This window comes from Balaenoptera physalus, assembly GCF_965194825.1.
Source record: "Balaenoptera physalus genome assembly, chromosome: 1".
Taxonomy (NCBI): domain Eukaryota; kingdom Metazoa; phylum Chordata; class Mammalia; order Artiodactyla; family Balaenopteridae; genus Balaenoptera; species Balaenoptera physalus.
This window is the reverse complement of record NC_138882.1, coordinates 109,458,781-109,473,072: the sequence shown is the minus strand read 5'-3', so window position 1 is coordinate 109,473,072 and position 14,292 is coordinate 109,458,781. Positions and strand designations below refer to the sequence as shown.

At 38.0% G+C, this 14,292-nt stretch overlaps 1 protein-coding gene across 7 annotated transcripts in view; it reads left to right on the top strand.

Moving 5' to 3' along the window:
• Positions 1 to 14,292, top strand: part of SNX7 (sorting nexin 7) — a 101,451-nt gene that overhangs the window by 25,960 nt on the left and 61,199 nt on the right. For all 7 annotated transcript variants that reach the window (XM_082477672.1, XM_082477668.1, XM_082477673.1 and 4 more), the window contains one exon: positions 1,808 to 1,990. In XM_082477672.1, the coding sequence (XP_082333798.1) occupies positions 1,808 to 1,990 (183 nt within the window). The remainder of the gene's footprint in view (positions 1 to 1,807; positions 1,991 to 14,292) is intronic.

Below are 14,292 nucleotides of genomic sequence, written 5' to 3'. Positions count from 1 at the left end.
CTCTTCCTTTATTCTTTCCTTCTTCATCTCCTTGCCCCCCCAGAGTCTTTCTGCTCTAGTCTGTATAGGTTGTTCTCTAAGTCTGTTGCAAAGCTGTCAACCTGGAACATTCTTCCACTGTCATCCAAGGAATTTCCTTTAGTTCTCTGCTATGTTGAATCTCTTACTTTCAGATCATATTTCTTCTTTCTTGGTATATGCCCTTATTTTGGAAAAATGAAGCGTCTTCCAAAGAATGTGTAAGAATGGGTACATGGAAAGTCAGTTTTTGAAATCTTTCCTATCTGAAATGGCTTCATTCTACCTGTATACTTGAATGACAGTTTGGCTATGTATAATTCTAGGTAGGAAATATTTTCCTCTAAAAATTTTGAAGATAATATTTTATTATCATCTAGTTTCCAGTGTTACCACTGAGAAATCTGAAGCCATTCCTACTGTATTTTACCTGTTTATAGTCTCTCTGGAAGCTTTTAGGAATTTAAAATCCCTACTGTTATGAAATGGCACGGTGATAGATGCTTGTAGGGGTACTACCCACCCCACTACTGTCCTGTTCATTTTGAGGAGGCCTGCTAGGCCCTGTCAACCTGGAAATACTTCAATTCAGAGGACATTTTCCTTCTTCATTTTCTGGAATTCTGTTCATTCAGGTACTATCTACCTGGATCCTTAAATTTTTAAAAATACTTCTCTCTCCTTTTCCATCCCATGTTCTTTTGGTTCAGCTTAGTTCTCAAGTTAAATCTTTTGAACTTCCTGTTGAGTTTTTATCCTTCCATCATACTTCAACTTTCATGAGCCTCCTTTTTCATTGGTTTTCCTGTTGTTCTCTGAATTTTTTTGAAAAATAACACCTGTTTTATTCATGAATTTGATATCATTCTTATCACTAATGATTTCATCTATTTTTAAAGCGTTATATTCTCTATTCTGTCTGCTTCCTGTATTCTCTTTGTTTGTTTATTTGTGAATCTTTCACATCAGAGGCTTTCCACATGTTGAGATGTTCGGTAGTTCCCGCACCAGGTACTGACAAGCTGAGTAGACATTCAACATCTTGCTGCCCACGTTCTTGGGGCCAAATGAGGGGAAAGGGCTGGATATCTTTTCATCTAGTATGTAGGACTTTCCCTTGATAACTGTATTTTCATAGGGCCTCTCTCTCCCTCCATCCAGCCTGGTGCCCTTGAGTTCAGAGACACTCCAGAAAGCAAATTTCCAGGTTTTTTGCAAAATTGAGGAAGAAAAGTCACCTGATTGCATGGGGTAGGTGAGGGAATCTGAGGTACTAACTCCTTTTTTGTTTTATGAGCTTTTTAACCAGTCCTCCGGTTTAACTCTTCCAGCATTCTATGTCCACAGGTTTCTGGCACCTCTAATTCTTGAGTGTCTCTGTGATCCTGTGTCATAAATGTGCCTTCTTTTTCCTGGTCTACCATTCTCTCCTACGTTTACTTTAGCTCTTTCTGCACTGCTTTTCAGTTACCACTCAACCATCAGATTTCCAGTTTCCAAAAAAGTAGTTAACTTTGTTTGCTTAGTCTCTTCTTTTTACCTTGAGGGTTTATCGCTTTTTATGACTTTTTGTCTTGTTTTGTCTTTGTTTCTTTACTGTCATTTTTAAAGTGGTATTTTGAGATGAAGCAGAGATAAAAATACATGTTCCACATACCTTATTTAAGCAGGAGTCCAGTTATCCTTTTAGTTCTTGACATATTTGATTAGTATTTGTCATGCCTAAGAAAAAGAGGATTTTAACTTTTTTTTCCCTATAGATATTAATTTTTGATTGTTTTATTCCTAGGATGCCTCATTGATGGACATGAATTCCTTCAGCCCTATGATGCCAACATCTCCTTTATCAATGATAAACCAAGTCAAGTTTGAAGATGAGCCAGATTTGAAAGATCTTTTCATTACAGTTGATGAACCTGAAAGCCATGTTACTACAATTGAAACGTTCATTACTTATAGGATTATTACTAAGGTAAGTATTCAATGAACATTTTCTTGAATATAGTTGCTTCTTTGAACTTTTGGAACTGCTTCTTGTTCACTTTGACACTCAACTTAGAGAATCTTAACTGAATTGTTCACTTTGACACTCAATTTAGAGAATCTTAACTGAATTGACTTCTAGTTTTTCAGCCATTTTGAGTAAGACATTGCATCTTATCTATCCTTCACTTGTTCTGTATGAATTCAATTTAACCTGAGTACCAGTCACTTGTATTTTAGCAGTTGTGCTTCTTAAAATAGGAATATTTTAGGTTTTTAGTTTAAAAATTATAAAGAAATATATTTGGAAAAGAAGAGCCTCAGTTTGCTAATAAAGAAAACAATTAATTAAAAGCATGATACAGTAATTTGTGTTCACATTTCTTCTGAAGATTCCAAAAAAATAATTTCATTTGTTTTCCAAATAAGAGCAAATGACCACTTTATCTTATATCAATATATGAGATACTGTTAGTTGTTTAATGATGCAAGGACAGATCTAGAATCCGAGTCTCCTGACTCCTAGGACAAGGCTCTGCAAAAAGACAGTTTACTCTGAAAAAGTAAAAAATCCAAATAGTATAATCTTTTTTTAAAGTCCTTTGTGTAATAGCAGCCTTCAAGAATTCTATTTATAAGTTATAATATTTTGTTTATGAAGCCTCACTCTACATCTCTTGTAGTGCATCTCTTTTGTAGCTGCAAAGCTTTTGGACCCTGTGCATATAATCACTTCTTCCAGTGCAGCCTCCACACTGCTGCTATTTATGTTGCATAAAGATGTATATATCTGATCTCTTTACTCAAATTCTTAAGATCCTTCCTTGGCTCCTCACTTCCTACAGAACAAAGTGCAGACTCCTTTGTATGATATATAGACAACTTCTCAGTCTGGGGCCAGCATACCATATATGACTCACCTCTTACTCCCGACTTTTAATAGCCCTGCTCTCCACTTGCAGAGAACTACCTCTTTTATCTGAATATTCTAGGCTATTTCTTGCTCTCATGACTTTGCATATGCTTTTTCTTCTGTCTGGTATGCCCTTCCCGCTTTCAGACAGAAGAGTTACTGTTTGTTTTTCAAGATACAATTCAAAATGATGCCCACCACCTCTGCCCCACAAGCTGAGTCCTCTTTCTTCTGTTTGTTCACAGTGTTCTAACTGAACTCTTAAAGAATATAAGATACCACAGTCAGTGTAGCAAAGAAATCAAAAGCCTATATTTAGTCCTTCTAAGCCTCAGGGTTTTTTTGTTTTTTAATTTATAAGACTGAAATGATAATAGAACCTGGTTCTGTAGAGTTGCTGTAAGAATTAAGTTAGGGTAACTAATCAATGTAAAACACTTAGCAAGGTGCCTAACATATAATAAGTATTCAGTAATTGTCACCTACCTGTGTGTAGGTCATTAGCTGTGTGTTTATTTGTATTTATTCCCAATGAGTCTGTGAGCTTCTCAAGGAAGGTAATTGTATCTTAAGTTATCCATAATTCTAAACAAAATCCTTGGGATATAGCAAGTTAGCAATTTAACCTTTTCGGTGAGTCAGTGAGTAAAGAAATTTATAGTATCATAGTCATATCAAGAGACTGTAGAGCAAGAGAGCATGGAGTTGAATCTTGATCGCCCCCCTTCCTTGCTATTTAATTAACCTCTCTATGCTTAGTTTCCTCATTTGTAAATAAGATAACAGTACTAACCTCGTACGGTCTTTGTGAATATTTAGTGTGTTAATACACACACACTGCTAAGAATAGAGCCAGATTTCTCCTGCTACTACTGTTATAATTAATCATCCATTTTCATTACCCTTTCTAGCAAAGATTTTGTGGAACTGAATTATTTTCCCCTCATTTGTTTCTTTCAGAAAGACACTTTATACGCCACCCTATGGACTTCATTCTAATCACAGACATACAGTTCTTATGAGTTATCCATATTACATCATATTTTAAATGTACTGCTCTTGTAGTAGTAGTAGTAATAGTGATAGTGATAATATTATAGTGTGTTAAACTAACTTTTATTGTGGGACTAATTTGTGCCAGGCAATATTGTAACCACTTTATAGGTTTTAACTCATCTGAAGCTCACAACAATCCTGGATCTTATGATTTACCCTCATTTTGTGAATGAGCCCACTGAAACTCAAAACTTGCCAAAGGTTATACAACACAGTCATTAGCTGAGCTAAGATTTAAATCTAGACAGTTTGCTTTACTTCCTTACTATATAGATTTTCATTATACTTTTGTGCATCTGTATATGATTATGGCAAACTATCTTTTGGCTTAACTTTTATAAACTAAGTCCCTTTATTCTACATCTGATTACTTTTACTCCATCCTAGTATATAGACTATACCTATATATACTAAAATATGCATTGCAGAACAAATTTATAAACATTTAGTAGATGTATATTGTGTTATCAAACATAATATTTTCTTTGTTATTCACTTATTATCACTTATTCATTTACTCATATATTCAATAAATTTCTGTTGAGTGCCACTTATGTCCCAAGCACCAGACTGGTATGTTGAGACTACACCAGCAATCAAGACAGACATACCCCCTGCCTTCCTGGAGTTTTCAGTATAGGGGGGTGATGGATCTTAAATAATTATATATTTAATTAATTAATTATAGTTATAAATACTGTGACAGAAAAATACAGAATTTTATGAGCGTGGGTACTCCATCAAATTAGGGGGTTCAAAGATGGCTACCCTGGGAAAGTTTTAGTTTTATAAAAATTTATGGACTTCGCTTGTGGTGCAGTGGTTAAGAATCTGCCTGCCAATACAGGGGACATGGGTTCGAGCCCTGGTCCAGGAAGATCCCACATGCTGCAGAGCAGCTAAGTCCATGAGCCACAACTACTAAGCCTGTGCTCTAGAGCCCGCGGGCCACAACTACGGAGCCCGTGTGCCATGAGTACTGAGGCCCGTGCACCTAGAGGCCATGCTCCACAAGAGAAGCCACGGTAATGAGAAACCTGCGCACTGCAGCAAAGAGTAGCCCCCGCTCGCCGCAACTAGAGAAAGCCCGTGCGCAACAATGAAGATCCAATGCAGCCAAACATAAATAAATAAATATTTTTTAAAAAATTTACATTCATGGACACCAAGATTATAAGGATAAATGCAGGAGGAGCTTCAAGATGGTGGAAGAGTAAAACGTGCAGATCACCTTCCTCCCCACAAATACATCAGAAATACATCTACATGTGGAACAACTCCTACAGAACACCTACTGAACGCTGGCAGAAGACCTCAGACCTCCCAAAAGGCAAGAAACTCCCCACGTACCTGGGTAGGGCAAAAGTAAAAAGAAAAAACAGAGACAAAAGAATAGGGACAGGACCTGCACCAGTGGGAGGGAGCTGTGAAGGAGGAAAGCTTTCCACACACTAGGAAGGCCCTTCGTGGGCAGAGACGGGGGGTGGCAGAGGGGGGAAGCTTCGGAGCCACGGAGGACAGCGCAGCAGCAGGGAGGCAGAGGGCAAAGCGGAGAGATTCCCACACAGAGGATCGGTGCTAACCAGCACTCACTAGCCTCAGAGGCTTGTCTGCTCACCCACCGGGACAGATGGGGGCTGGGAGCTGAGGCTTGGGCTTCTGAAGTCAGATCCCAGGGAGAGGACTGGGATTGGCTGCGTGAACACAGCCTGAAGGGAGCTACTGCGCCACAGCTAGCCGGGAGGGAGTCCGGGAAAAAGTCTGGAGCTGCTGAAGAGGCAAGAGACTTTTTCTTGCCTCTTTGTTTCCTGCTGCACGAGGAGAGGGAATTAAGAGCACCGCCTAAACGAGCCCCAGAGACGGGCGCGAGCTGCGGCTATCAGCGTGGACCCCAGAGACAGGCAAGAGACCCTAAGGCTGCTGCTGCAGCCACCAAGAAGCCTGTGTGCAAGCACAGGTCACTATCCACAACTCCCCTCCCGGGAGCCTGTGCAGCCCGCCACTGCCAGGGTCCCATGACCCAGGGACAACTTCCCCGGGAGAACACATGACACCTCAGGCTGTTGTAATGTCACACTGGCCTCTGCCGCTGCAGGCTCGCCCCGCACTCCGTACCCCTCCCTCCCCCTGGCCTGAGTGAGCCAGAGCCCCCGAATCAGCTGCTTCTTTAAACCTGTCCTGTCTGAGCGAAGAACAGATGCCCTCAGGCGACCTACACACAGAGGCGGGGCCAAATCCAAAGCTGAACCCCAGGAGCTGTGCGAACAAAGAAGAGAAAGGGAAATCTCTCCCAGCAGCCTCAGAATCAGTGGATTAAATCTCCACAATCAACTTGATGTACCCTGCATCTGTGGAATACCTGAATAGACAATGAATCATCCCAAATTGAGGAGGTGGACTTTCGGATCAACGATATATATATATTTTTTTACCTTCTTCTCTTTTTGTGAGTGTGTATGTATATGTTTTTGTATGTGATTTTGTCTGTATAGCTTTGCTTTTACCATTTGTCCTAGGATTCTGTCTGTCCGTTTTTTTTTTGTTTGTTTTTTTTAGTATAGTTTTTAGCGCCTGTTATCATTGGTAGATTTTTTTTTTTGGTTTGGTTGCTCTCGTCTTTCTTTTTTTTATTAAAAAAATTTTTTTTAATTATTCTTTATTTTAATAACTTTATTTTATTTTATTTCATTTTATCTTCTTTTTTCTTTCTTTCTTTTTTTTCTCCCTTTTATTCTGAGCCGTGTGGATGACAGGCTCTTGGTGCTCCAGCCAGGCGTCAGGGCTCTGACTCTGAGGTGGGAGAGACAAGTTCAGGACATTGGTCCACAAGAGACCTCCCAGCTCCACGTAATATCAAATGGTGAAAATCTCCCAGAGATCTCCATCTCAACATCAAGACCCAGCTCCTCTCAACGACCAGCAGGCTACAGTGCTGGGCACCCTATGCCAAACAACTAGCAAGACAGGAACACAACCCCACCCATTAGCAGAGAGTCTGCCTAAAATCATAAGGCCACAGACACCCCAAAACACACCACCAGATGTGGACCTGCCCACCAGAAAGACAAGATCCAGCCTCATCCACCAGAACACAGGCACTAGTCCCCGCCACCAGGAAGCCTACACAACCCACTGAACCAACCTTAGCCACTAGGGGCAGACACCAAAAACAACGGGAACTGCGAACCTGCAGCCTGTGAAAAGGAGATCCCAAACACAGTAAGTTAAGCAAAATGAGAAGACAGAGAAACACACAGCAGATGAAGGAGCAAGGCAAAAACGCAGCAGACCTAACAAATGAACAGGAAATAGGCAGTTTACCTGAAAAAGAATTCAGAATAATGATAGTAAAGATGATCCAAAATCTTGGAAATAGAATGGAGAAAATACAAGAAACGTTTAACAAGGACCTAGAAGAACTAAAGAGCAAACAAACAGTATGAACAACACAATAAATGAAATTAAAAATTCTCTAGAAGGGATCAATAGCAGAATAACTGAGGCAGAGGAAAGGATAAGTGACCTGGAAGATAAAATAGTGGAAATAACTACTGCAGAGCAGAATAAAGAAAAAAGAATGAAAAGTATTGAGGACAGTCTCAGAGACCTCTGGGACAACATTAAACACACCAACATTTGAATTATAGGGGTCCCAGAATAAGAAGAGAAAAAGAAGGGGACTGAGAAAATATTTGAAGAGATTATAGTTGAAAACTTCCCTAATATGGTAAAGGAAATAGTTAATCAAGTCCAGGAAGCACAGAAAATCCCATAGAGGATAAATCCAAGGAGAAACATGCCAAAACACATATTAATCAAACTATCAAAAATTAAATACAAAGAAAAAATACTAAAAGCAGCAAGGGAAAAACAACAAATAACACACAAGGGAATCCCCTTAAGGTTAACAGCTGATCTTTCAGCAGAAACTCTGCAAGCCAGAAGGGAGAGGCAGGACATATTTAAAGTGATGAAAGAGAAAAACCTACAACCAAGATTACTCTACCCAGCAAGTATCTCATTCAGATTTGACGGAGAAATTAACGTTTACAGTGAAGCAAAAGTTAAGAGAGTTCAGCACCACCAAACCAGCTTTACAACAAATGCTAAAGAAACTTCTCTAGGCAGGAAACACAAGAGAAGGAAAAGACCTACCATAACAAACCCAAAGCAATTAAGAAAATGGTAATAGGAACATACATATCAATAACTACCTTAGATGTAAATGGATTAAATTCTCTAACCAAAACGCATAGACTGGCTGAATGGATGCAAAAACAAGACCCGTATATACGCTGTCTACAAGAGACCCACTTCAGACCTAGGGACACATACAGACTGAAAGTGAGGTGATGAAAAAAGATATTCCATGCAAATGGAAATCAGAAGAAAGCTGGAGTAGCAACTCTCATATCAGACAAAATAGACTTTAAAACAAAGACTATTACAAGAGACAAAGAAGGACACTACATAATGATCAAGGGATCAATCCAAGAAGAAATAACAATTGTAAATATTTATGCACCCAACATAGGAGCACCTCAATACATAAGGCAAATACTAACAGCCATAAAAGGGGAAATCGACAGTAACACAATCATAGTAGGAGACTTTAACACCCCACTTTCACCAATGGACAGGTCATCCGAAATGAAAATAAAGAAGGAAACACAAGCTTTAAATGATACATTAAACAAGATGGACTTAATTGATATTTATAGGACATTCCATCCAAACACAACAGAATATTTCTTCTCGAGTGCTCATGGAACATTCTCCAGGATAGATCATATCTTGTATCACAAATAAAGCCTTGGTAAATTTAAGACAATGGAAATCATATCAAGTATCTTTTCTGACCACAATGCTATGAGACTAGATATCAATTACAGGAAACAATCTGTAAAAATACAAACACATGGAGGCTACACAATACACCTCTTAATAACTCAGAGATCACTGAAGAAATCAAAGAGGAAATCAAAAAATACCTAGAAACAAATGACAATGAAAACACGATGACCCAAAACCTATGGGGTGCAGCAAAAGCAGTTCTAAGAGGGATGTTTATAGCAATAATATCCTACCTTAAGAAACAAGAAACATCTCAAATAAACAACCTTACACCTAAAGCAATTAGAAAAGAAGAATAAAAAAACCCCAACGTTACCAGAAGGAAAGAAATCATAAAGATCAGGTCAGAAATAAATGAAAAAGAAATGAAAGAATTGATAGCAAAGATCAATAAAACTAAAAACTGGTTCTTTGAGAAGATAAACAAAATTGATAAACCATTAGCCAGACTCATTAAGAAAAAAAAGAAGACTCAAATCAATAGAATTAGAAATGAAAAAGGAGAAGTAACAACTGACACTGCAGAAATACAAAGGATCATGAGAGATTACTACAAGCAACTGTATGCCAGTAAAATGGACAACCTGGAAGAAATGGAAAAATTCTTAGAAATGCACAACCTTCTGAGGCTGAACCAGGAAGAAATAGAAAATATGAACAGACCAATCACAAGCACTGAAATAGAAACTGTGATTTAAAACCTTCCAACAAACAAAAGCCCAGGACCAGATGGCTTCACAGGTGAATTCTATCAGACATTTAGAGAAGAGCTAACACCTATCCTTCTCAAACTCTTCCAAAATATAGCAGAGGGAGGAACACTCCCAAACTCATTCTACGAGGCCACCATCACCCTGATACCAAAACCAGACAAAGATGTCACAAAGAAAGAAAACTATAGGCTAATATCACTGATGAACGTAGATGCAAAAATCCTTAACAAAATACTAGCAAACAGAATCCAACAGCACATTAAAAGGATCATACACCATGATCAAGTGGGGTTTATCCCAGGAATGCAAGGATTCTTCAGTATACGCAAATCAATCAATGTGATACACCATATTAACAAATTGAAGGAGAAAAACCATATGATCCTATCAATAGATGCAGAGAAAGCTTTTGACAAAATTCAACACCCATTTATGATAAAAACTCTCCAGAAAGTAGGCATAGAAGGAACTTACCTCAACATAATAAAGGCCATATATGACAAACCCACAGCCAACATCATCCTCAATGGTGAAAACCTGAAACCATTTCCACTGTCAGGAACAAGACAAGGTTGCCCACTCTCACCACTATTATTCAACATAGTTTTGGAAATCTTAGCCACAGCAATCAGAGAAGAAAAAGAAATAAAAGGAATCCAAATTGTAAAAGAAGTAAAGCTGTCACTGTTTGCAGATGACATGGTACTATACATAGAGATTCCTAAAGATGCTACCAGAAAACTACTAGAGCTAATCAATGAATTTGGTAAAGTAGCAGGATACAAAATTAATGCACAGAAATCTCTTGCATTTCTATACACTAATGACGAAAAATCTGAAAGTGAAATTAAGAAAACACTCCCATTTACCATTGCAACAAAAAGAATAAAATATCTAGGAATAAACCTACCTAAGGAGACAAAAGACCTGTATGCAGAAAATTATAAGACACTGATGAAAGAAATTGAAGATGATACAAATAGATGGAGAGATATACCATGTTCCTGGATTGGAAGAATCAACATTGTGAAAATGACTCTACTACCCAAAGCAATCTACAGATTCAATGCAATCCCTATCAAACTACCACTGGCATTTTTCACAGAACTAGAACAAAAAATTTCACAATTTGTATGGAAACACAAAAGACCTCGAATAGCCAAAGCAATCTTGAGAACGAAAAATGGAGCTGGGGGAATCAGGCTCCCTGACTTCAGACTATATTACAAAGCTTCAGTAATCAGGGCAGTTTGGTACTGGCACAAAAACAGAAATATAGATCAATGGAACAGGATAGAAAGCCCAGAGATAAACCCATGCACGTATGGTCACCTTATCTTTGATAAAGGAGGCAAGAATATACAATGGAGAAATGACAGCCTCTTCAATAAGTGGTGCTGGGAAAACTGGACAGCTACATGTAAAAGAATGAAATTAGAACACTCACTAACACCATACACAAAAATAAATTCAAAATGGATTAAAGACCTAACTGTAAGGCCAGACACTATAAAACTCTGAGAGGAAAACATAGGCAGAACACTCTATGACATAAATCACAGCAAGATCCTTTTTGACCCACCTCCTAGAGAAATGGAAATAAAAACAAAAATAAACAAATGGAACCTAATGAAACTTAAAAGGTTTTCACAGCAAAGTAAACCATAAACAAGACGAAAAGACAGCCCTCAGAATGGAAGAAAATATTTGCAAATGAAGCAACTGACAAAGGATTGATCTCCAAAATTTACAAGCAACTCATGCAGCTCAATATCAGAAAAACAAACAACCCAATCCAAAAATGGGCAGAACAGCTAAATAGACATTTCTCCAAAGAAGACACACAGATTGCCAACAAACACATGAAAGAATGCTCAACATCATTAATCATTAGAGAAATGCAAATCAAAACTACAATGTGATATCATCTCACACCGGTCAGAATGGCCATCATCAAAAAATCTAGAAACAGGGCTTCCCTGGTGGTGCAGTTGTTGAGAATCTGCCTGCCAATGCAGGGGATACGGGTTCGAGCCCTGGTCTGGGAATATCCCAATTGCCGCGGAGCAACTAGGCCCGTGAGCCACAATTACTGAGCCTGCGTGTCTGGAGCCTGTGCTCTGCAACAAGAGAGGCCGCGATAGTGAGAGGCCCACTCACCGCGATGAAGAGTGGCACCCGATTGCTACAACTAGAGAGAAAGCCCTCGCACAGAAATGAAGACCCAACACAGCCATAAATAAAAAACAAAACAAAACAAAAAATCTAGAAACAATGAATGCTGGAGAGGGTGTGGAGAAAAGGGAACCCTCTTTCACTGTTGGTGGGAATGTAAATTGATACAGCCACTATGGAGAACAGTATGGAGATTCCTTCAAAAACTAAAAATAGAACTACCATACGACCCAGCAATCACACTACTGGGCATATACCCTGAGAAAACCATAATTCAAAAAGAGTCGTGTACCACAATGTTCATTGCAGCTCTATTTACAGTAGCCAGGACATGGAAGCAACCTAAGTGTCCATCGACAGATGAATGGATAAAGAAGATATGGCACATATATACAGTGGAATATTACTCAGCCATAAAAAGAAACGAATTTGAGTTATTTGTAGTGAGGTGGATGGACCTAGACTCTGTCATACAGAGTGAAGTAAGTCAGAAAGAGAAAAACAATTACCATATGCTAACACATATATATGGAATCTAAAAAACAAACAAAAAAAATGGTCATGAAGAAACTAGGGGCAAGACATGAATAAAGACGCAGACCTACTAGAGAATGAACTTGAGGATATGGGGAGGGGGAAGGGTAAGCTGCCACAAAGTGAGAGAGTGGCGTGGACATATATACAGTACGAAATGTAAAGTAGATAGCTAGTGGGAAGCAGCCGCATAGCACAGGGAGATCAGCTAGGTGCTTTGTGACCACCTAGAGGGGTGGGTTAGGGAGGGTGAGAGGGAGGGAGATGCAAGAGGGAAGAGATATGGGGATATATGTATATGTATAACTGATTCACTTTGTTATAAAGCAGAAACTAACACACCATTGTAAAGCAATTACACTCCAATAAAGATGTTAAAAATAATAATAATAAAATCAAAAATAAAGATACACATTCATAAAAAGAAAAAAAAGGATAAATGCACATGCTCATATACCTACATGTACACTGGCAATCTCCTACTTAGAAACACTTAAGGGTGACCTGATTGTAAATAATTATATCAGGAAGCCCACATTCCTGGCATCTGTTCCCCTTATGGGAAATTACCCTTTATTCTCCAGGTTAGAATATCTGAGGTGACTGATCTAAAGAAGTACTTTCTGTTTCAGAGATTAGAGATGTGCCTTGACTTAGGACATGTAGGAGTAAGAACTCAGAGGTTTAATAAAGGTCTGTCCTCTTACATCCTCATCATGAAGACAAACTCATAAATGCCTGCCTGTATGTAGTCGGGGGTTAAAGTATATTCTTTATTCTGAGATTCATTTTCCCTCAAAAACAGTTTTCTAAATCCTCCAATTTAGAGTAACTGTTTGCCCTTGACCAAAGGTCAGTATTTGTTAAATAAATGCATTTTGAGGTATAGATCACATGAGTCCATTAGTCCTAAACTTCAAGTATGCAAGCTCTTATGGTCAGACATGAAACACCATTCACAATTTACTTTCCATGGGAAACTGTATTCTAGATTAGAAGATAGAGATAAAGCTTCCAAACAGTAGGAATAACAGGGTTTGATGACAAATTTCCAACTTAGAAAGAACTTGTGTTCTAAAAAGTTATTTTGGAGCACAGATAATATATAACTCATAACCCTTTAGAAGTCCAATGAAGTCTTAGAGTAGGAAGAAAGAATGCACTATCCTTAAGGTTTGTACTTATCCTCTGTTTTCTTCTGTTATTGTAGTATGTTAGGGAACTCTTTTAAGTCAGTGGCAGAGTGATGAGGACTGAATCAACCAATTATTTGACTTGATTTTATATCTTTCTGTTGCTGGAATTTATACAAGTTTCTTTTGTGTTTACTTGAAGTTTTGGGAATTCTTGAAGACATGTAAAGCTCAATCTTACTTTAACTTCCCAGTGTTTGAGTGTTTTTATTGTTAGTTATGCCATTTTATTTTCTTGGAAATGGGTAGTGAACCTATACGTATGTGCCAGGTATGAGGAGGTGTCAGTAAGTGTTGTTTAATGAGTGACTCTAAACATGTTTTGTGTGCATATGTATGTATGCATGTTTATGTATTTGCATATATATATATACACATACCAACTTGTATATATATTTGTTAAACTGTGTTTCTACTAGATTTAGTTTGCCTATTTTTACCATTTCCACAACTTGTACCATTTGGCATAATAGTTAGATTTTGTAGTGTTTTTTGAACATGTAGTTCCTTAGACTTCTGCATCTCATTTACCTCCACTTTTTCCCGCTAAAAAGGGAATGTTTTGCTAAGATATATTTTATGATATTCTAAACATTCATTTTAAAAGAATAAACTTTGTCAAGTATAGCTTTTGTGAGCCTTATTTTATGACAATTAAGATTGCATCTTATTTTGACTTGAACTGCTTAATTTTACAATTGTGTTCGTCTGTGTGGGTGATTGATATTTCTGGTGAATGTGAAATATGTAATGTGTTATTTATTCCATGTTTACTTCTCCAGGAAAATCTCAAACTTAATATTACTGTGTATAATTTAAAAAAATATATATATAAATGACTTTTCGTCTTATG